At 39.6% G+C, this 24,939-nt stretch overlaps 1 protein-coding gene across 2 annotated transcripts in view; it reads right to left on the reverse strand.

The window, feature by feature from the left end:
• Positions 1–759: 759 nt before the first annotated feature.
• The window catches only part of SLC39A9 (solute carrier family 39 member 9), a 34,322-nt gene continuing 10,142 nt past the window's right edge, over positions 760–24,939 (reverse strand). The window contains exons 3-7 of one of the 2 annotated variants that reach the window (XM_036433088.2): positions 18,103–18,303; positions 13,461–13,529; positions 11,627–11,712; positions 10,269–10,403; positions 760–4,665 (exon numbers count right to left, since the gene is read on the reverse strand). In XM_036433088.2, the coding sequence (XP_036288981.1) occupies positions 4,435–4,665; positions 10,269–10,403; positions 11,627–11,712; positions 13,461–13,529; positions 18,103–18,303 (722 nt within the window). In that variant the 3' untranslated portion in view covers positions 760–4,434. The remainder of the gene's footprint in view (positions 4,666–10,268; positions 10,404–11,626; positions 11,713–13,460; positions 13,530–18,102; positions 18,304–24,939) is intronic. The other variant, XM_036433097.2, reaches the window with a different exon arrangement.

Below are 24,939 nucleotides of genomic sequence, written 5' to 3' on the forward strand. Positions count from 1 at the left end.
GCCATTACTTAATGTTGACTCTCTAGATTTCAAAGGCACAGGAGGTACGTAGGCACTTTCCCCAAAGGCTTGCATTCATAGTGCAGGTCCTCTTCGCCTATTCATGAGGAGAGGTTCTAGAAAACATACCTCTGGGCACAATCTTTGTAACTAACTGTAGCACGCGTGATATATCAAGAAAACCAGCACAAAGTGGACAGTAATAAATAATGACTAAACATACAAACTGCATATTTAGGAGATACATTGCTGTATATAATGCTAATCTGTTTATGAATTAAAAAATAAGCTTCAGTACTAAAGCCCACAGAGAAAGAAAACATCAGGTTTACAGATTGCACTACTACATAACCTCTGTTCCCAGGGTCAGTTGTTCACAGCCCCCATGTCCTCAGGTAGCATATCTTTACCCTTTGAAATGAACCCCTGTGATTGGGACTTGTTGCCTGCTTTTTCTTTCTGGGGGTAGATAACTACCTTCATAAATAATATTTGCTAACAATAGCAAAGCCAAAAAAGAAAAAAGAAAAAAAGAAGAAAAAAAGAAAACTGCCAATGAATTGGTATGTTTGGGGGCAGATGGTGTATGGAATCCTTAGTGTCCCCTCCCCCTTTCTCTAAAGAAGGTGCACACAGTGGGTACCCTTTCCTCTGCCCTTCAAAGCTCTTCATTACCTTTTCTGCTGTTCAAATGTGGGTCAAGTCTGGTCATCAAACAGAAAAAACAAACTGGAGAATTAATGAGTTACTCACATAAGGTATGCACTAATAAAATTTTAATATCAGAAAACAGCAAAAAAAATTTTAACCATTCACAATTAAAGTGGAAAGAGACAAAATTATAAGGCAGCCATACATGGAATGATTTCATGTTTACAAAGGACCCAGAAAATGGGACATTGAGAATCACTCTTCTGGCCACTGCACCAGGGGAATTGCAGTATAGCTCACGAGTTTCCCAACTTGCTAGAAGATGCTATCACAAAAAAGATGAAAGCCACGCTCCTTACGTTAGGCTGAGCATATCCCTAATGGTTGTTCTGTCCTTTCCTACAAGTCACAAGTTTCCCTCAGGTGTCCGGAGATGAATCTAGATGTCTCAGGTAAGGGGCCTCATAATTGGTTTTAATTTCATAGCATCTCCAACAGTGCTCTCTGGGTGATGCGAAACATTCTGTAGTGAGCAGAAATTCCCCTGCAGAACATCCACAGAGGGTTCTCACCTGGCACTGTAGCAGTTTTGGATGAATCATTATTCTCCATCTATCAAGGGGCCCTGGGGCCCCACATGCAAAAACATTCTTTGGGGTCTTGTGCTGTTGACATACAGTTCCCATGTTTAGTACTAGCTACCATGTGTCTAAGGGGCTTAATACACTCGATGCTGGTGTGTCCTCCTAGTTCTAAAATCCTTGAAAAGGAGAAAAACCAGGCAATGACACTTCATAGTAGGCCGATAAGAAAACGCAATTACATTCTTTTTTTTAATAAAAATCTGACCACTCAAAATGGCCACCTCTTTTTTCTAAAGATGATTCAAAATATAGGAACAGGGGTGACTCAGCTGATTTGAACAGGGAAAAATAGAGGTGATTTGGGGTGGGGTGGGAAGAGAGAACACAGTCTCTGTAGACGGTACCATTTCTAACCCTACACTCCAGTGAAAAACCTAAAGAAAAGAAATCGGGCACTACTGTGCACAGGAAAGCCACCAGCCCTGGAACACTGCTGCTTGGAGAACTAGGGCCTGAGAAACAATTCACTGGAGAACAAGTGACGGGAATGGATCAGTAGTATTTTTTCAATTTAATTTGCCAATTAAAAGGGTATATAGAATCTGAAGAAAGTCTATCCCTACCAAGGAAAGGGAGTCAAATTGCAATTAAGATTAACTTTGGTTATGAGGAAGGACTATACTTTTCATCATCAATTGCATCTTTGGTAGCCAATAATTCCATCTGTGATCATGGCAGCCACTTATGTATCGCAAATGTTTTCAAATGTGTGAGAACATTAAGGCATCCACATCTAAGGAAGCAGTTTAAACAAGACAGAAACGGAACTGAAATGTGTCAGTAAGTGATCATCAATGTGGCCTCTCCTGAGATACTGCCCCCCATGAACAAGTTCCTCCCCCAGGGAAGGGAGGCCTCTGTCGCGCTGCTCGGTTCCGTGCTGCCTGAAGATGCATTTGAGCCCTGTAAGGTTAGTATGGCTATTTCTGTCTGCTGACCAGGAGAGAAATGAGTAGTTCCTGAGGCAGCAGCTTTAAAATCCGGGAAAGCCCACAGGTTCGGAGAGCTGATAGGCCTTGAAAGGTTTGCCTGTTAATGTGAGGTCCAGAGAGGAAGGCAAATTTGGAAGTTAGATGGTTCAATCCTTGCCAGAGTTCAAGGCCTTAACCAGCAAGATATTCTAGCCAAACTTCAAAGTGTGATGGCAAGGCACTGCTGAAAGAAGCTTTGGCCAGCAGAACACATTTCTCATCACTGCACACCACAATATGATAGAAAGTGCTACCATCCAAACCAGACACTAAAATACCCTACTCATTTAACAAAGTAAGTATCCAGGGAGAATCAAGGCGACCATGTCATTCTGAAGGACCAGGTGAAACCCCATGACTCTCATAAGTCACTGGTATCGGGAAAGTCACTTAGACTTTCCATACCGTGCCTTCTGTTGGTTTTACAATTGTATGCAATGGTTGCCAGCCACTATACAAAACCTAATCGTACTTATACTATTATACTTTGGTCTACAGCCAGCAGAGGGCTCACAAGTTCTACAGCTGCTGACCCAGTGACAAATCTAGGAAGGAAAAAAATCATAGGCATGCTGGCATATGCGTCATATAAAACATTTTACAAACTCCTAAATCCATTGCCCTGAAGAAAACAGTATGGTTCCCTCTTTATGCAATGTGTTTTGAAATGGTATAGAAAATCAAAATAAATAATATAACATTATTATACACTTGTTTGCTAACATAGGTTTATAGGGATATTGGCAAAGACAAAAAAAAAAATCATCCTACTTTGTTAAACATTTTTACTATCTCAATTGTTTAAGTCACCAGAATAGTGATTGTGTCATCTCATCCAAGAGAAAGTGCTATTTTAAGGGTTTAACAAAACTGCATTTGACACAAAGGAACTTCATTGAAGGGAGTAAGAATAGAGACAATATTATCTTCATTATCACAGCTCGAGAAGTGGTTGTCCTTTTGAGAACTGAACTCACACAAATACTAACATCGCCACCACCAGTAAGCAGCAAATTGTAGGGAGGAGGGACTGGAGGGGAAAGTTAAGAGGAGAAAAATATGGAAAAGATGAAGAGACAAAAGACATTATTTCAATCAGTTTTAAATGAACAGGCAAACATTTCCGATTGTGATACACCCCGACTTTCTTCACTGCCGCAGGTGCTGAGGTGACACTGACTGAGCAACCCCAAGAGAAACCCAGTATTTTGCCAGAGGGACTGCTGGTCTGCTAAGATCAATATTAAAAAAGAGAAAAAAGGACAACTTAGATTTTGATAATCTTACTTTTAAAAAGGTTGTTACTATCCAAATTCATTTAAAATTTAACACCACTTAATTTCCAAAGATACTTTGGGATCTGACTGTTCTGGAAGGAAAGCCTCGGCCTGAACCTGCTAGAACTTGGCTCCTCAGAAGAATGTGTTGGAGGCAGGTGTTCTGCAAAGGAGAACTTGAAAAGAAATGCTACTAAATACGAGTTACCTCTTTAGAAGCCAGTCCACTGCTGTTGCTCTACGGCAGGCTCTCTTCAAAGAGGCATGTGTAAAGGAAGTTAAAAGTCTTCTAGACATTCCCTTTGCAGGGGATAGCTCGAGTATAAAGTCAATTTTCAACGTGTCTTGCCATCATTTTTTTGACTTGACCCCCAAATTAACTGCAGTTATCGTTAGCATCTAAGACAGCAGGCATTATGACCTTCTAGCAAGGCATGTGGCAGAGATGCTAAAGCACCAGGTCTACACGGTGAGACCCATCTTAAAATCAATGCGTACAGTGGCAGAGCCTCCAACTTAAGATTCTGCTTAATTACAGAACACTGTACTGTCATAATTACCGTTTCATTGTGAGTATGAAGTTCTCCACTTTTCCTTAGAACTGCATTCCATCTTCCCTGAGAATAGGGTTAAGAGAAACATCAAAACTCAAAATGCCCAGGGCCTTTTAAAAGACAACACAATGGAATGTCTATATCCACTTGCAATGTGTTGTTTCTACTCTAAAAGCTTTCCTTTATTCCAGGTTTTAATCTCACCTCCTTCCAGACTCTAGGAATACAGGTGGAGAAGGGCAAGGTGAGACAAGAGACTGAGAAAGTGAGCAGCTGTCGTGTCGGCTGTTCTCACTGGATGGCAAACAGCCATGGACTGAGGCTGGAACCTGAACATTTAATGCTGGTGTCCTATTGACAGGATGAGCGGGATGATGCAACCCAGAACCAGGGCTGCCACCTCCAGGCGGCTGAGGCCTCTCCCTCCAGTGGCATCGGATTTGTGACTGTGTCCCATTCCTCCCACCTCAGGGAGGACATGTACTGTGGCAACATAAAGAAATGTCCCGGCAGAGAAAAGCATGGCCACTCCAGTGGCATTGACCTCTGAAAGGGCTTCTTTACTGCTCTGTGAATTCAGAAAGAGAGAGAAGAAAAAATTAGTCAAGTATAGCTCAGGGTCAGGAAGAAGTCCCAATGAAAAACCATTCAATATTCACATCTTGAGATGAGATACAATTTTACGTTATTTATGGGAAGCTTCCAAAGACGGTTTTAAAGCTATAGGTGATGTACACACTTCAAGCCTGGTTGAACATGGTTAGTCTGTATTATTCATAAGATGAAATCAACAGTATTAATGCAGATATTAAATTTCATACACTCAATTCATTTACTAATATTTAACAAACTAGTGGCCCAGGGCACGAAATGTGTGCAGGGGAGAGGTTGTCCCTCAGCCTTGCCTGCACCCTCTCCAATCTGGGACCCCTCGGGAAATAACCAGCAGTCAGACATCTCTCTCACAATCCAGAACTGCTGGCTCCTAACAGCTCCCCTGCTGGCTTGATTTCCCATAACCACCTATGCCTTGGCCCTGCACCTGGGACCCAGGATTCCCTCCTCCAGCAGACCACAGGCGCCCAGGATCCGTGCTTCCTTTCCTCTGGTTAGCCATAGGCACCTTGGCTGGCTGCAGCCACAGGGGATGGTGGGCAGGTGGCTTCACCTGGCTGCAGCCAAAAGTGCTGGCACCTGGGACCACGGGATGGTCAGCTTCTCCATCTACCAGGCTTAGCCAGCCTTAGGTGCTGGCAGCCATTTTCTCCACCTCCCCCAGGAAGAGAGGCAGGCAGACGTGAGGCTTCTGCAGCTGGCTGCGGCCTGGGATCACAGGGTAAGAGGCTTCTTCGTCTCACAGGCCACACCCAGCTTCAGGCGCTGGAGCCCAGTTTCTGTCTCCCCCAGGACATGGGGCGGGCAGATGTGGGGCAGGCGGCTTCTGTGGCCTGGGATCATGGGGCAGGCGGCTTCTTGGTCTCCCTGGCCACAACCATCTTCAGGCACTGGCGCGTGACTTCTCCCACTCCCACAGGCCCGGAGCGGCTGGGGGGTGGGGCTGCCTCCATTTTTGTCAGGTTAATTTGGATATTCACTCCTGACTGGCTGGTGGGCATAGCAGAGGTATGGTCAATTTGCACACTTCTTTTTTATTATTGTAGATATTGCGTATGTACTGGGCAGTAGGCCAGATGCTTGAGATACAGTGGCAATCAAGATGTGACCTGCCCTCACAGAACCTAGAAACATCTCATAAGCTAATTTTAGCTTTTCTATTTCAAAAGTGGACCTATGGACTGAGACAATTAATTAAAATTTTAAGAAAAGATCATGCTATAAATACAACTCCATGCCTCCAGAATTATCCTACATTTCTGTCAGAAGTTCTAAAAACTTACACTGATCAATTAAGTGATAAATAGGGTACTATTTTAAAAGGAACTATATATTGTTTACGGGCTGAAAAGGGCTCTTCAGGTGAACTGAAAAAGGTTTTATAGCATCTCATTTGATGGCACACCATCCAGACCAACAAATTCTTGATTAACAGAGCTTAACCACTCTTTAACCATCTCATTTCTCATGTTCCTCTTAATACAAGTTTTACTATATCAAGTATGAACTGAATGATACTCAGAAGACTCAATGACCTTCAGAGAGTACATGGGAGAAAGTAGTTACCATGAGCCAGCCGTAAGTCAATTTGGTTCTAAAATTTTCTCCTACTGCCTGTCAGTTGACATTTCAGTAAAAAGGGTAAGGTTGCTGCTAATAACTACATCCCTAATAGACAGGATTATAAAACATGGGAAGGTCCATCTTGAACAACAGAGTGTGAGCTGACAAATGACTCATGCCACTTCAGGTGATAAAGAGCTGGATATTTATTTATTTACTAGAGGCCTGGTGCACAAATTTGTCACAGGTGGGGTCTGGCCAGCCTGACCTGATCAAGGCCAGATCAGGGCCAGATGGGTCTGGCTGGGCTGGGGGAGACAGGGGATGCAGGAGGTTGGCTGGCTGGCCCCTCCCCCTGGTTGAACTCGGGGACAAACTCGTAGTAGAGGGGGAAATTTGTATATTACCCTTTTATTATATAGGATTATGTGTCATTGGTGTCTAATATTGTGTTAGTTTCAGATGTACAATATAGTGATTCAATATTTATATACTTTACAAATGTGATTGCCTCACCAAATCTAGTAATCATCTGTCACCATGCAAACTGATCACATTATTATTTACTTTATATTCTCCGTCACCTTTTTCAACCATCCCCCCACTCTCCTCTCTGGCATCCATCAGTTTGAGCTGTTTCAATGAGTCTGTTTTTATCTTGTTTGTTCACTTGGTTTCTAAGATCCCAAGGAACTGGATATTTAATATTCAGTTGTATGAGAACTGGGAGTAGAAGAATCTGAGTCTTAGCTAAATGTGGACATCTCTGCTCATCTCCTACTCTTCTCAAAGCTGCTGCATGCTTGTCACTCACACTTCATGTGCCTACTTAAACATTAAATATGCATTGTGATTTATTATGTATCTGTCAAATAAAATTAGCATATTTGGTTAAGTTTAAGTTATATTATTATTATTTTTTAAAATCTTTATTGTTCATATTATTACAGATGTTCCTCTCCCCCCCCCCCCCAATCAGGTTCCCATCCCACCCTCTGCCCTTTCCCCACCCATCATTGTCCTCATCCATAGGTGCACAGTTTATGTTCAGTCCCTTCCCACATCCCCATTTCCCCTTTTCCCCGAGAATTGTCAGTTCACTCCCCTTCCATACCTCTGGTTCTATTATATTCACCAGTTAATATTGTTCATCAGATTAAAAAAAAATTTTTTTTTGGTTTTTAGATTCATTTGTTGACAGTTACATATTTGTTGTTTGTAGTTTTTTATTTTTTTTATTTTTTAAACATATTTTATTGATTTTTTACAGAGAGGAAGAGAGAGGGATAGAGAGTTAGAAACATCGATGAGAGAGAATCATCGATCAGCTGCCTCTTGCACACCCCCTACTGGGGATGTGCCCGCAACCAAGGTACATGCCCTTGACCAGAATTGAACCTGGGACCTTTCGGTCGGCAGGCTGATGCTCTATCCACTGAGCCAAACCGGTCCCGGCTGTTGTTCATAGTTTTTATCTTTATTTACTTTCTCTTCCAAAAGAACCCCCTTCAGCAATTCATATAATTCTGGTTTGGTGGTGATGAACTCCTTTAGCTTTTTTTTATTAGTGAAGTTCTTTATCTGACCTTCGATTCTGAGTGATAGCTTTGCTGGTAGATTATTTTTGGCTGTAGGTTCTTACTATTTATCACCTTGAGTATTTCTTGCCATTCCCGTCTGGCCTGCATGGTTTCTGTTGAGAAATCAGCTGACAATCGTATAGGTGCTCCTTTATAGGTAACTACCTGCTTTGCTCTTGCTGCTTTTAATATTCTCTCTGTCTTTTGCTCTTGGAATTTTAATTATGATTTGTCTTGGTGTGGTCTTCTTTGGATTCCTTTTGTTTGGAGTTCTGTGCGCTTCCTGGACTTGTAAGTCTAATTCTTTCACCAGGTGGGGGAAGTTTTCTGACACTATTTCTTTCAGTATGTTTTCGATATCTTGCTTTCTCTCATCTTCTGGGACCCCCCATAATTCTGATGTTGGTTCGCTTGAAGTTGTCCCAGAGTTTTCTTACATTATCTTCAACTTTATGGTTTCTCCTGCCTTCTTGCTTCTGCAGAGGAGTGTATTCTGGCTCTTTATGTTCCAACTCTTTGACTTGATTCTTGCAATCTTCCATTCTGTTTTTAGGATTCTGTATAATATTTTTTATTTCAGACAATGTATTCTTTATTTCTTGTTGATCCCTTATCATTTCTAGTTGATCCCTTTTCATATCCTCATAGGTCTCGTTTATTTTATCAGCCTTTTCTAGGAGATTCTTGAACAACCTTATAAGTGTGGTTTTGAACTCTATATCCAATAGCTTTTTGTCCTCCATTTTTTTTGTTTGTGATCTATTTTGTTGTCTCGGCATTTTCGCAGCTTCCCTGTTGGGGAGGAGTTTCAGGGTGGAGCCTACAGCCTTGGCTTCAGTCAGCCCCACCCTATGCGGCTCCTGAGTCTAAGTATTCCTCAGGGTCCTTCAGTACTCGCTGCAAGCACCTCTGAGAGTGAGGTGCCTCGAGTTTCGTCTGCTACCAAAGAGTCTAGTCTCTCCCCCAATGGGCCTGGAACTGGGGTTCAGTTCAGTTGGAAGTGAGATTGAAGGCGGCGTTCAGAGCAGTCTGGAGCCCCTGTCTCCTTCCCACCAGGACAATCCCATGGCACAGCCAACTGTCCCTTCTCTGCACGCAATGTGCACGCCTCTGCGGGCTCTGTCTTTCACCGCTCCCCCGGGGTTCCGCCTTACAGCCCAGCTCCCTCTGGATGAGCCTGGGTCCCCAGGGTCTGGCCTAGAACTGGGGCTCATCACAGTCCGGAGCTTTGGTCTCCTTCCCGCTAGGGCAATCTAGCAGCAGAATCAACAGTCCGTCTTCTGCGCGCAATGTGCACCTCAGGGGCTCTGCCTTTTGCCGCTCCCCCGGGGTTCCACCTCACAGCCCCGGCTCCCTCTGTACGAGCCTGGGTCCCCAGGGTCTGGCCTAGAACTGGAGTTCAGAGCAGTTGGAACTGGGGCTCAGCACAGTCCGGAGCTTTTATCTCCTTCCCGCTAGGGAATGCCAGCCAGGCACTCGGCCTCCCCCTCCTCTCCGGCTCCGTCCTCTCGGCGCGCACTGCGTGTCTCCGTACCTTAGGCTTTTACAGCTCCTCTGCTCTTCCTTCTGGTTTACTCCTTGCTTCTCGTTGTAGAATATCCAGTCAGTCGACTTTCCTGTGATTCTGGGTAATGTCCATTTTATATTTTAGTAGTATTTTATTGAAATTGTGTGCAGCTGCGGTTAGGTGTTTACCTGTGCAGCCATCTTGGATCCTCTCTATTATTATTTTAAAAAATACATATTTTATTGATATTTTACAGAGAGGAAGGGAGAGAGATAGAGAGCTAGAAACGTCAATGAGAGAGAAACATCGACCAGCTGCCTCTTGCACACCCCCTATCGGGGATGTGCCCACAACCAATGTACATGCCCTTGGCCGGAATCGAACCCAGGACCTTTCAGTCGGCAGACCGATGCTCTACCACTGAGCCAAACTGGTTTCGGCTTAAGTTATATTATTTTAAAGGTCATATAATATATTTGTGCAAATATTTTTGGAACTAATGGGGAAAATGTTTGAAAATTAAATGAATTAAGGCAATGCTCTAAATTTATGAAGAGACTTGGAATTAAGACATTTACCTTGTACAGGTTTTTACTTCTAATTTTATCTTTCTTTCTTTCTTTCTTTCTTTCTTTTATTAATTTTGTAGAGAGAGATAGGGAGAGAGAGGGGGAAACATCTATTGGTTGCTTCCCATATGCACCCAGACTGGGATATGTGCCCTGATAGGGAATCAAACTTGCAACCTTTGGTGTACAAGACAACACTCCAACCAACTGAGCCACACTGGCCAGAGCCTAATTGTACCTTTAGTTTGAGGAACTAATTTAATTAAAAATTCAATGTAAGGGACCCTAAGTTCTAGTCTAGTACATAACAAAAAAAATAGGAATGAGTTAGACTTACCTTACTTAGTCCTAGGAATGTCACCATGGACATAACTGGTGCTGCCAGTGCAAAGACCAGTAAGTGCTTTCTGATTCGATTCCGCTCTAGGCCAGCATGCATTAAGAACGAAACCAGCCCAAAAGCAGCTGGTGCCTGGAAAAGAAAATTTACCCCTTATTACTCCCAAAGTGTGGACTGCTTCTACATTAAGAAGCACATGTCATTTGACTCAATTTTCAGACAAAAAAAAGACTGACTCTGCCTTTTAGGAATTAATGTTCTAACCTAAGAAAATATCGTGTGTGTGTGTGTGTGTGTGTGTGTGTGTGTGTGTGTTAGGGTAGCAGAAAAAGAGAAATAGTCAAGAAGAAAGAATAAAAAGATATTTATAAACCAAAAGTAATATAAAATATAGAAATCTAGAGAGAATTTAACAGTTTGTGTAAGACCATAATAAATAAAACCCTTTTGCCCGGCCAATGTGGCTCAACGGATTGAGTGTCTTCCCATGCACCGAAAGGCCCCAGTTCAATTCCCAGGTCACATGCCCGGATTGCAAGCTTGATCCCCAGCACAGGATTTACAAGAGGCAACCAATTGATTTTTCTCTCATTGATTTATGTTTCTCTCTCATCAATATTTCTTTTTTTTTTTATTAATATATTTTATTGATTTTTTACAGAGAGGAAGGGAGAGAGATAGAGAGCCAGAAATGTCAATGAGAGCGAAACATCGACCAGCTGCCTCCCGCACAACCCCTACCGGGGATGTGCCAGCAACCAATGTACGTGCCCTTGACCGGAATCGAACCCGTGACCTTTCAGTCCGCAGACCGATGCTCTACCACTGAGCCAAACTGGCTTCGGCTCTCATCAATATTTCTATCTCTCTCCCCCTTTCTCTTCCTTTCCTCTCTATCTAAAAATCAATTAAAAATATTTTAAAACCCTAGCCAGTTTGGCTCGGTGAATAGAACAATGGCCTGTGGACTGAAGGGTCCCAGGTTCAATTTTGGTCAAGGGCACATGCCCGGGTTTCGGGCTCAATCCTCAGTGGGGGGCGTGCAGGAGGCAGCTGATTAGTGATTCTCTCTCATCATTGATGTTTCTATCTTTCTTTCCCTCTTCCTTACTCTCTAAAATCAATGAAATCAATAAAAATATATTAATATAAATACAAATAAAACCGCTTCAAGTGAAAGTTTAAGAAAATAATAGCAAAAATACAGAGAGGACAGACTTATTCAATTCTTTATGATGAACTGCAATCATGAAAATAACTAAAAAAATTTTCCAATCCAGAAAAACATTATACCAACGAGCAATTTTAATTATGAATATATTCAATATTAAATCTGACAGCAAAATTTTGCTTACCTTATGTAGCATTATTGCCACAAACACAATTAACTGGACACTAGTCTGTGAAGTAGAAGCTGCTGCTCCCAATGCAACACCATCAGCTAAATTTGAAAAAAGCAAAACATAAAGCACCATATATAACAACAACCATAAATAACAACTATACAGTGTAGTGGTTGACTGTGTGAACTGTAGAATCAAGTAGAGCTGGATTTAACTCTAAAGTTTACTTAACCTTTCTAAACCTTTGCCTCTAATCTCTAAAATGGGTTCAATAAAGTATATATGCTTAGGGTTTTCATGAGGGTAAAAATGAGATAATATATGTAAACAGCTTAGCACCTGGCCCACAATATTTGATATGTCAGCTATTACTGTTTTTTTTTTTTTTAAATATATATTTTATTGATATTTTACAGAGAGGAGGAAGGGAGAGAAAGAGCTAGAAACATCGATGAGAGAGAAACATCGACCAGCCGCCTCTTGCATACCCCCTACTGGGAATGTGCCCACAACCAATGTACATGACCTTGACCGGAATCGAACCCAGGACCTTTCAGTCCGCAGACCGACACTCTACCACTGAGCCAAACTGGTTTTGGCTATTACTGTTGATGTTATTGGAAAAAGTAAAAAAATCCACTGATAATCCCTGACCAGGTAGTTCAGTTGATTAGAGTATCATCCTTACACACCAAGGTTGCAGGTTCAACTCCCAGTCAAGGTCCACACAAGAATTAATAAATGCATGAATGAGTGGAACAATAAATCAATGTTTCTCTCTCTCAAGTCAATTTTTAAAAATGCAATGATAATCAAATTGTAATAACATAAATATCAAAGAATTTCAAAGGAAGCATCTCTGCATCTTGCAGATCCAAAAACAAAGATACAAGATTGTGCATAGTTGATATATACATAATGAATAAATATTGGTTGAATGGATAGATTTTTTGTTAGAAAAGCATGTGATACTAGAAAGGTCCAGATAATAGTGTGTCACCTTCCAGTCTTGTTTATCACTGACAGAATCCTACCATGGGATTGGTTTTGTGTTATGATTCTAAGGCATGCCCAGTCAGCAATGCTGAGATTTCTGCACTCTACAGCCTACCTCTGATAAACTGACACTTTGGGTATTTCTGGGCAGCAGTGCTGTTCAGTATAAAAGTGTTGCCCTAACTAGTTTGGTTCAGTGGATAGAGCGTCGGCCTGCAGAGCGAAGGGTCCCAGGTTCGATTCTGGTCAAAGGCATGTACCTTGGTTGCAGGCATATCTCCAGTGGGGGATGTGCAGGAGGCAGCTGATCGATGTTTTTCTCTCATCGATGTTTCTACCTCTTTATATCCCTCTCCCTTCCTCTCTGTAAAAAGTATCAATAAAATACATATATTTTTAAAAAAGTGCTAGGACTCTTTCAAGAGGAGATTCTTGAGCAAAGATCAGCAAACTTTTCATAAAGGGCCAGATAGGAAATATTTTAGGCTTTGTGGGCCATTTGGTCTCTTGCAACTACTCAACTCCACTATTAATTGTACAAAAGCAGCCACAGAGAGATGATATGGCTTTGTTCCAATAAAACTTTATGTTTGGCACTGAAATCTGAATTGTATGTAATTTTCATGTGCTATGAAATAATCTTTTTTCTTAACTATTAAAAAATAAGAAAATAAACACTTTTAAGTTGTAGACCTGCCAATGAGTATTAGGGCTTGTGCTTGTGGTGGGGGGGGCTTCACTAAGTAGCCCTTTCCCTGGAGGCCAGCCCCAGAGCGGTCCATGTGGATGGTCCCTGTGATGCAAACGCTAAGTGTCCCACTATGCAACAGGAAAGAAAAGGGTTCCTTACCTGCAGCATGGACGACCAGACCCAGCGTGGTGGTGATTTTGGAATTGCCAGGCCTTGCTGCTTCTGGATCTGAGGAAAAATAAGCAAGGCAGACATTAAGCAATGTGAAACAAAAACCGTTAGATGCCCTCTAACCCGGAAATAGATGAATCCTTTGAAAGCTCTTAAAGTAGATTATTTTTCTCACTACTCTTTTTTCTTCTGCTTCAAACACTTAGAAGTTTCCCCTGTCCTGAAGAGGTGGGTAGGAGGGAAGTCTTCATTTGACCCAGCTACCTCCCAGCAGTTGTTGGCTGCTAAACGCAGTAAAAGCAGGAACTCACCTACTTTCAAGTGTTGACTAGAGAGTTAGAATTTGCCTGCTTTAGGTCATTCTCCTATGTTTTTAGAAAGTGGTTTTTTAAATTTTGTTCCGAGTTTAGTGATCTGTAGGGAGGTTGGTCTGATAGGAACTTACTGGCCTACACCAAGAACACAAAGCCAATTCCATTAATTTTGATCATCTAGTCAAGGAATTGTCTAATTTCTTCATTTAGTTACTTCTTTTTTCTTTGCAACTAAAAAGCAAATAAAAATGTACCCTCCCTGCCCTAGCCAGTTTGGCTCAGTGGATAGAGCACCAGCCTGCAAACTGGAGGGTCAAGGGTACATGCCTGGGCTGTGGGCTTGATCTCCAGAAGAGGGCATGCAGGAGGCAGCTGATTGAAGATTTCTCTCTCATCACTGATGTTTCTATCTCTCTCTCCCTCTTCCTTCCTCTCTGAAATAAAAATATATGTAAAAAATAAATTTACCCATCCCCTTGATTTAACATTCAACTGATAATACCTGCCTGAGACAATTTTTACTATGAAGGCTGCAAAAATGATAATTTTCCAACTCCAGTGTTCTTTCTACGTTTACCAGTTGGCATTCAGCATTCCGCTGTAAGTGCCTTCCTTCTCCTTTTATTTTCTTTCTCCTACCTCCCCCATCCCCCACCTAACCTACTTACCTACCCCTCACCCCTCAGATGGGCTCATCGATGCCCATTTTTTCAATGCTTTACATTTCATTATTATTCTTAATTATTTTGGTGCTCTAATTGTCTTATATCTGGCCAGTGGGAACCCCTTCCAGCTGGTTCATAATACATCCTGTGACATGTTTCCAACTTCTTCCTTCTTGCCTTTTTTGACCCTTAGATGTCCCAAGCTCATCTTGTAGCTACCTTGCTGCTGTCCTGGAATTAGCCATTTCTCTGAAAAATAGCAATACTCATTGCTATTGGGGTATCTTTTTTTCTAGGCCCTTCTGCAAACAGAGCTAGGAGACACATACATACATGTGTATATAAACAAACATATATATATATATGTGTGTGTGTGTGTGTGTGCGTGCGCGCGCGTGTAGGTTGTTCCCAAAAATGTATATATACTAATACTTTAAAGCTGATAACTCAATTTTCACTCTGTTTCAAGTTTAACTGATTTGAAATAATGGGTGAAGCCAGATTTAGCTTTGAACAAAGCAAATTTATCCTAAAGTGCCACTAGGATAAATGAAAGATACAAAACGGACAATAGTTGACAAGTTGAGGGCACACAAATACCAAACGAAATGATCCTTGATGTTTGCAATTTCATTGCCTCGAGTTTTCAGCAGTTCCTGGACCAATGCCTGAAAACAGGCATTGACTAAAATATTTTTCATTTCTGTAGATTCTTATAAACTTTGAAAATGAACTGTATGTTAACAAACACCGACATTATAATCATTCAAAGTGTGTATATCTTTTGGGGGAATACCGTGTGTGTGTGTGTGTGTGTGTGTGTGTGTGATTTCATTTTATTTTTTTAATATGGAGAATATTAACATGTTTCCAAAAGTCATAAAGGCATGCCCAGGAAGTGTCACACCTTCCTAAAACCATTGTCTTATCATGTCCTCCCACCCTACCCGACCCGACCCCTTACAGGTAACCAATTATGTTTTCTACCTGATCCTATGTTCCTTTTTTTTGTAAAAATAAAAACACATATTATTATTTTCCTTCTTTCTTACACAAAATATAGTATGTGATAGAAGGGAATTTACATTTTTGCTTTCTTATTCACTTAATAATCTCTCTTAGAAATCTCACCCTCTCAGTTCAGAGATCTGATTCCTCATTCTTTTTCACAGTTATATAGAACTCCATTATATGTACACACCACACTTCATTCAACCAAACTCATTATTAGACATTTATGTGGTTTTACAATAATAAACAATCCTGCATTGAATAATCTTGTACATAAATATTTTCATATGGGAGCCATGTTATTGGAATAAATTCCTAAAGTGAGATTTTTGGGTAACTACATATGTAGTTTTGTTATATATTGCCAAATATATAACTGTGCCACTTTGCATTCCCACAGCAATAAATGAGAGCCTCTGTTTCACTATAGCTTTGCCAATAAAATGTATTGTCAAGCTTTTAAGTTTTTGCCTGACAGGTGAGAAATGGTAACTCAGCAGTTTTGATTTGCATTGTTCTTATTTTAAATGAAGTGAAGAATATCTCTTCATATGCTTAAGGACCATTTTTATGAACTGTTTGCCTGATTCTCTACAGTTATTTTAGATCAAGGATTAGTAATCTGGGGTCCACAGAGGAGATCACAGGTAGAACACAGGAGTGACTGTGACCTTACCTTGAAAAAAAAAAAAAGCATTTTTATATTTACTAACCTTTAATTAAAAATCAGCATTTCCTTTAATTATGAATGTAGACAATAAATTACAAAATTTGCACTACTTATATTTTGCCAGAACCGAGATAATTTCATATTAGTTGCAGATATCTTGGTATTACTGCTCTCACTCATCACTACTTTAAATTAAGCACTATTAGTCTTCCTATCTCACTCATTACTACTTTAAATTAAGCACGATTAGTCTTCCTATCTGTAGATGCTCATGTGACAGAGCTGGGCAACTATCAGGCATCTCTGAACCTAACAGTCATTCAGCCGCCAAGTGGTAAAAATCATGGGATCGCTGCCCACTAGGGACCAAAATATCTATGCTGCTTTCCAGCAGTTCCTATCTGCAAAATTCTGTGAATGTATTTGAAAAGAGATATCTGTAAACCCCTATGTCTAATACAAGTCTTTCAAGTTTATTTCTATCATGATGCCTTCAAGGTTGTATCATGGATCAAAGATGTTGACCTCACCAAAGATGAATTTGGTGATCTTAAGACAAAAAGGTTGCTATGATTGGAATTACATTTTAAAAGTCTTAGAGAATTCTAGTTGCTCTTAAAAGAAGCTTATTTTTCCTTGATAAGCGAGCTGCCAATGTGCTTATATATATTTGTAAGAAAATATCTTTGTGAATCAGGACTTTTTAAACTAGTGACCATCAAAACAAACATCCAAATAACTTGGATGTTCAACTTAACACTCATATTGCCTTGATAAAGCCCATCTCACAATTTAATGTTCTTAGTCAAGCTAAGCAACAGTAGTAGCTGTCATACAGATTTCCTAAAAAATAAAACTTAACTCTGCTTCTGATTTAAATGCATTACCTCATTATTTAATGCATTGATAAGGAAGACATATATTACTAGATCACAAATTTGTTTTGTTTTGGTAACCATAATTCAATATAATTGGTTTTCTCTGCACCCCTACCCACTATGATTTACATAATAAAACCCTAATATGCAAATCGACTGGACGGCAGAAAAACCAGTCCCTATGATGTGCACTGACCACCAGGGGGCAGACGCTCAACGCAGGAGCTGCCCCCTGGTGGTCAGTGCTTTCCCACAGGGGCAGCACTGCTCAACCAGAAGCCAGGTTCATGCTAGCGAGTGCAGTAGCAGTGTCCAAAGTCAAGAAGACCTAGACTGCAAGAGGAATGTCTAACTGCCTAAGCCAGTAGGCGCAGGTCAGGCTGAGGGAGCCCACCACCTCAGTGCAAGCATGTCGTGCACCAGGCCTCTAGTTCTTTACATAATTAAAAACATTATTCCAAAAAAAGGTCCAAGGGCTTTTTTGAGCTCCATGGCTCAAAAAGGTTTAAGAACTTCTGCCCCAGTATGCAATATGCATATCCTATGCACAGAGACAATAGGGTGATGAAGGCCTGGGATAAGGGGGTGAGGGTAGGGAGGGTATCAGAGGGCTAGAATTAGAAGGGGTCAATGGGGGAGGAGGAAAGAGGGACATATGTAATACTTTCAACAATAAATATTTTAACAAATAATTAAAAAAAGAAAATTGATGAACCACTGTTACATGTAACTAAATGGATGAATATTACCAACATATGTTGAGTGAAATATGCCAAATAAAAAAATACAGTATTTAAAAATAAAAGACTGCCCCAGACTCTTAACTAAACTTGCAAGTATTAAGATAACCAGGGCAATAATCAATAAACACTCTCTTGTATCACATGTCACAACTCATCAGCTCCCCCAACTGAATAAAATGCTCACACAACTCACTAAGTTCCCCCAACCGAGTAAAAATATTCACAGGAACCTGAAGAAGACAAGTTTTAGCACTAAATCAGGCCAGTGACACATTAAATTATTCAATCATTTGTGATTTTCTAAACTGCAAATTTAATACACTGCCCAGAAAGCCTTGGAATCACTTACCATCAGTAGCATACACGTGGGAGCTGCCAATCTGGTCCACGAGCAACATGAAAACAAAGCCCAGTACGAGGGAAACACCAATGTAGGCATGCAGCTGTGTGTGGTGGTCATGACTGTGCTCATGTTCATGGGCAACTGGTATTACTGCTGCTTTGTCTGATGCAATCACATCCTGTGTTTCACTCCCTTGGTGGTGTTTTCCTAGAGCAGAATGAACCACAAAGAGAAAAAATGTTTTCCTCTTAAAATGTTTTCACATAGAAGCTTTCATTCTTCTGTATTTCAAGCTCTACTTACTTTATTGCAAAATCATCCATTTCCTATATTGTAATCCAGCCAAATTCCTTCAACTTAAAGTTGATGATGAAAAAATTCCCAAGAGTCTTCTGCTTTTGGCATGCAGACCTTTTACCTGCCTTTTATCTCAAAACCTAGGAAATGGAAGCAAATCACCAAGCAAGAAAGCAATCTTAATCCCAAGGGATATGGTCTCCAAATCTTCCTTTTAAGCTGAGAAAGTCATGCCAATCTCATCATAAACCACAGTAAGTTTTATTCTGATGAAAACAGATGAGTGAAGAGCAGTAACAAAAAATAGTTACAAACTTAACTAGTTTTATATTTTTGTCAATATAAAAGTTGCAAAGAGCAAATTGAAAATAAAATTTAGCTTTAAAAAATATCAGGGGGCAATCACTAACTAGAAACCAAAAGAGGAAGAGCATTTAAAGAGGCACATCCTGCCCTGAACGATGTGGCTCAATTGGCTGAGCGTCATCCCGTCCACCAAAAGGTAACCGGTTGGATTCCCGCAGGACACATGTATGGGTTGTGGGCTCCATCCCCAGTAGGGGGTGTGCAGGAGCCAGCATCTCTCACATGGATATTTCTCTCTCTCCCTTTCTCTCTAAATTCAATAAAAAACATATTTTTTAAAAATAGAGGCACATCCTGCATTCTAAATTCATTTCTAGAATTATCATGAGATTCAGAATTACAGTAAATAACACCTGCTAAGTAATACTACGTTTATATGCACATATATGACACACGAAACAGAAATGTGTCAAGGCCAGAATCCTTATCTTTGTTATCATGAATAGAGGCTAACATATTAGACATTTATTGTTTATAATTAAAGCATTTTTAACTTTAATTAAAGAAACTAGCCTGTTGTAATATTTTAATTCTTTAAAAGTCATTTAAAAAATGTATTTTATTGATTTTTTACAGAGAGGAAGGGAGAGGAATAGAGAATTAGAAACATCGATGAGAGGAAAACATTAGTCAGCTGCCTCTTGCACACCGCCCACTGGGATGTGTCCGCAACCAAGGTACATGCCCTTGACTGGAATCGAACCCGGGACCTTTCAGTCCGAGGGCCGATGCTCTATCCACTGAGCCAAACCAGTCAGGGCTAAAAATCATTTTTGAGGGGCACAAAGCACATGTCATCTGAAGATAATAAAAACCTACCGTGTTTCCCGAAAATAAGACATCCTCCGAAAATAAGACCTACTTACAGGTTTCCTTCTGAGTGAAATATAAGGCATCCCCCTGAAAATTAAGGCCCCCCTAGGCTAAACATGAGAGATTTGGTCCATTGATTCTGAAAGAAATGGAGTCATAAGAAATTCACCAGGAAATTCAGGAATTGGATTGTTATGATGATGTTCCGGAAGATGATGACATGATTGTCATTGAATAAATGAGTAAATTCTTGATACTGTAGGATTCACAGTTTGTCTGGTTTGTGTTGACAACTACCGAAATACCGTACTGTATACAGGTAATAAATTCCCTTTATTTTTATTTAACAATAAATGTGTACCGTATTCTTCTTCATGGAAAAATAAGACATCCCCTAAAAATAAGACCTAGCACATCTTTGGGAGCAAAAATTAATATAAGACACTGTCTTATTTTCGGGGAAACAGGGTATATATTTTTTTCTAATTACTGAAAGATTTTTGTTTGTTTTTGTAGTTTTTAAAGCTTCTTTTGATGTGGTAAATATACATAACAAAATTTACCATTTTAACTTTTGTTGTTAATCCTCACCTGAAAATATTTTTCCATTGATCTTTTAGAGAGAATGAAAGAGAAGGAAAGACAAAGAGAAACATTGATGTGATGAGAATTTTTGCATATTCTGTCTTTATTAGATAAGATGAATGCATCACATTTATATTTAGGTCTTTGACCAAACGGCCTGCTTTCCTAAACATGTTGCAAAGAATTAGGATGGTTTCAAATTTTAACTGCACAGTAAACAAGCACTGAAGTACTCAAGAAACAATGTTCTTAAAACTTGTGTCTATAAAAAGACAATTTTCTCACATGAATGCTGATAATCACCTCATTCCAGTGATTTTAGAGCTTTAATTATAGGATAACAGGTGACTCTTTTTTACATCAATTAGTACTTAATAGTGCTTATTAAAGTGTCAGAGAGCTCAATTAATTAATATGGTATACTGAGCTCTGAAAAAAGATGTTAATGATCATAATTGCAAGATCCACAAAAGAACTGAACCACGGCTGTTATAACATGTAAATAAACTCCTTTTTTGAAATTTAGAGAAAAGTTTGTTTGATCTACAAATAAAAGAGAGAGAGAAAAGGTGGGAGGGGGAGATAAAGTAGCAGAAACAAATTATTGTGACTAAACTCATCAATATGAACAAAGATGTGGAAAATTTGGAGATAATTTAAATAAGCTAACATCATGGTTGAGCTACCTCAAAACATTTTCATAGAGTAGAGTACTAGTATTTACTTTTTATAAAGAACTAGAGGCCCAGTTCACAAAAATTCATGCCCGGGGGATGGGGGTGGGGGAGGGGGTCCCCCCTAGCCCAGTTTGCATCCTTTCCAATCCTGAACCCTTGGGGGATGTCCAGCTGCTGGTTTAGGCATGATTAACTGGCAGTTAGACATCCTTCTCACAATTCTGGACTGCTGGCTCCTAATCGCTCACCTGCCTGCCTGCCTGGTCACCCCTAACTGCCCATCTCCCTGCTGGCCTGATCACCCCTAACTGCCTCTTATGTGCCAGCCTAATCTCCCCTAACTGCCCTCCTTCTGCTGGCCTAATGGCCCCTAACTGCCTCCCCTTGCCAGCCTGATGGCTCCTAACTGCCCCCCGCAACAGCCAGGTCACCCCCAACTGCCCCCTCCCTGCTGGACTGGTCGACACCCCGCCCCCCCACCAACCTGGTCACCCCTTACTGCCTCCCTATCCCCGCCAGCCTGGTTGCCCCCAACTGCTCCCCTCTGTTAAACTGGCCGCCTTTAACTGCCTTCCCCCTGCCAGCCTGGTTGCCCCCAACTGCCTACCCTGCCGGCCTAATCACCCCCAACTACCTCCCCACACCAGCCTGGCTGCCTTTCACTGCCCTCCCTGCTAGCCTGGTTGCCCCCAATTGCCTTCCTCCCCACCAGCCTGGATGCCATGAGCAGCCTGTTGTCCAGTCGTTTGGTTGTCCCTCACTAACCCCCCTGCTGACATGGTCGCCCTACACAGCCTGCTTGTTCAATCATTTGGTCATCCTTCACTAACTCTCCTGCTAGCCTGGCCGTCCCATGCAGCCTGCTTGTTTAGTCATTTATAGAACACTCTATCAAATAACAACAGAATATACACTCTTTTAAAGTATACAAGGAACATTCAGCAAGATAAACCATATTTAGGACCATTAAAAAAGTATTTACAAATTTTTAAGCATTCAAATCATATTAGATATGTTCTTAGACCATAATAAAGTTAAACTAAAAATCAGTAACAGAAAAAATCTGGGGAAAGAACTAGAAATTTAATAATACACTTCTAAATAATACATAGGTCAAAAAAGAATTTGGAAGGGAAATTAGAAAATATTTTGAACTGATTAAAGATAAAAATATATCAAATTCCTGGGATGCAATAAAATAGTGCTTAAAGGGAATTATAGCAATAACTGCTTATACTAGAAAAGAAGAAAGATCTCAAATCAATAAGCTTTTACCTAGAAAAACTTGAAAAAGAGAAGTAAATAGGTGGAAGAGGGTATGGGGGAATAAACAATGATGGAAAAATATTAAATTTAAATTTCAAAAAAGAAGAGCAAATAAAGCCTAAAGCAAGCAAAAGGAATAATAAAGAGCAGAAATCAATAAAATGGAAAGCAGAAAAATCAACAGGAAAAAAAAAAAAAAATCAACGAAGTCAAACGTAGTTTTTTGAAAAATAAAATAAAACTGATGAACCTCTAGCCAGAATGACTACATTTAAAAGAGAAGACAAATTATCAATATCAGGAATGAAAGAGAAATTACTACAAATATTAAAAGGATAATAAAAGATTATTATAAACAACTTTATGCCCATAAATTCTTCACCCTAGAAGGAATGAATCAATTCCTTGAAAGACACAATCTTCCAAAACTACTAAAGAAGAAATAGATATTATTAATAATAACTTGAATAGTCTCATATCTATTGAAGAGATGGAATTTATAGCTAAAAGCCTTCTAACATAGAAAACTCCAGGTCCAGATGGTTTCATTGGTAAATTCTAGCAAACATTTTAGGAATAAATATTTTTAACTCTATGCATTCTCTTCCAGAATACAGAAGAGAGAACACTTCTCAATCCTACGGGCCCCACATTATTCTAATAACAGAAACCATACAAAGACATGGTAAGAAAGGAAAAGCACAAGCCAATATTCCTCATGAACTGAGACACAACAATCCTCAACAAGATAAAAACTCTCAGCCAAGTAGGAACAGGAAAAAATTTCCTTAACCTGAAAAGGGAATCTATAAACAACCTACATCTAACATCATAGACAATGATGAAAGATTGGCTGAGATCAAGCGACAATGTCCACTCATTCCTAATCAACCTCATAATGGATGGTATAGTCCATGCAATAAGGAAAGAAAAAAAACACATATTGGAAAGGAAAACTCTAAATTGTCTTTATTCACAGATGACATGCTTATTTATGTAGTAAACCCCAAAGAATCTATAAAAAACTTCTATAAAGAATAAGTGAGGTTAGCAAATGTCTAAATACTAGAATACTGAAAAGAGAACAATCTTAAAAGTATAATTTACAACTGTACTAAAAATATGAAATATTTAGATATAAATCTAACAAAATATCTATAGATCTGTCTATTAAAAATAACACTCACTAAAGAAACCAAAGAAGAAATAAATAAATGGAGAGATATATTTTGTTCATGGATTAGAAAACACAAAATTCTTAAGGTGTCAATTCTCCCCAAAGTAATCTATAGCAGCGTTTTTCAACCGCTGTTAGTGTGCCGCGAGATGTTGCTGGTGTGCCGTAGGTGCAGACAAGACAAGAATTTTATAATTTTTCACTATTTTGTTTACTTAATATTTCATAATAAAGTAATTATAAAATACTTTCTTTGTGTTTATTTGATTCCTATTCAAGAGAATTGCTTTATATATAGTCAATATAGGCACAGAGTTAAATTTTTTAACATTTTCTAATGGTGGTGTGCCTCGTGATTTTTTTCATGAAACAAGTGTGCCTTTGCCCAAAAAAGGTTGAAAAACACTGATCTATAGATTCAATTCAATCTCAATCAGAATCCCAGCATGATTTTTTTGGTAGATATTCACAAGCTCATTCCAAAATTAAAAAAAAAATATATATATATTTTTTTAATTGATTTTTTACAGAGAGGGAGAGGGATAGAGTTAGAAACAGCCGCCTCCTGCACACCCCCCACTGGGGAAGTGCCCACAACCAAGGTACGTGCCCGTGACTGTGCCCTTGACTGTAATTGAACCTGGGACCCCTCAATCCGCAGGTTGACACTCTATCCACTGAGCCAAATCAGTTTCGGCCTGTTTTGTATTTTGATTGTAGGGGAAATAACACAAGTCTATGCATTTGCCAAAAGTCATAGAGGTGTACACCAAAAAAATTGAATGTAAAAATATGTAAATAAAAATAATAAAATAAATTTAAAATGATGGCTTAGGGCTGGAGGCTAATCCATGATGAAAGGTTAAAGAGACAGGAATGCTTATTTTTGGGAAAGTAGGTTTATAAAGCTTGCTTATCTATTTTCAGATAAATCCACAGAAGTATTCTGAGTCAAAATCAGAAAAACTGAAAATAAAGGGATATAACCCAACACATAATAAACATTAAAACTATATCTGAAATATGGTATGTCAATTCTCTCTCAATAAAACTGTTATTAAAAAAGAACAACTTACACCTAGCTCTTCTTTTTTTACCCCAGTGTTCCCCAAACTTGTCTACTAAGAATTATTTGGCAATTTGTTAAAAATAGAGATTCCCAGGCCTTTTCTTTGGGGAGGCCAGGAAATTATATTTTCAAAATACACCCCCATTAAGGAAATTTTATTATCAGACAAGTTTAGAAAACAACCCATAATTCTTTCTTAACTACAAAGCCAAGAAAAAAATTTTAATTGTCTATTTAGTCATGGTCTGAACGTTTCCTAATATACCAGGAATATAAATCTTAAACTTCTCTATTATTTTAGGAATGAGTTTTATAATGAATACAATATATTAATAGAATAGTACATGTATATCTCATTCCTCAATAGGATGTGTAACCAAAAAAGAGTAGGACCCCTGCTCTAAGATTCCTTATTATTTTTCTCCCCTAAAGCTGACAAATCCTCAGCCTGTTTTATTTTGCAATAAGACTCCCATAATCCTTACTCTTTACCATTTTGTTCCTATGCATACCCCAGGTATAGGAGATGTGAATAACTATTTGTTATAATGTATCTAGTTAAAAATTCGGAAGGTGCGTACCTCTATACTATT

This window comes from Pipistrellus kuhlii, unplaced genomic scaffold (genome assembly GCF_014108245.1).
Source record: "Pipistrellus kuhlii isolate mPipKuh1 unplaced genomic scaffold, mPipKuh1.p scaffold_m20_p_1, whole genome shotgun sequence".
Classification (NCBI taxonomy): domain Eukaryota; kingdom Metazoa; phylum Chordata; class Mammalia; order Chiroptera; family Vespertilionidae; genus Pipistrellus; species Pipistrellus kuhlii.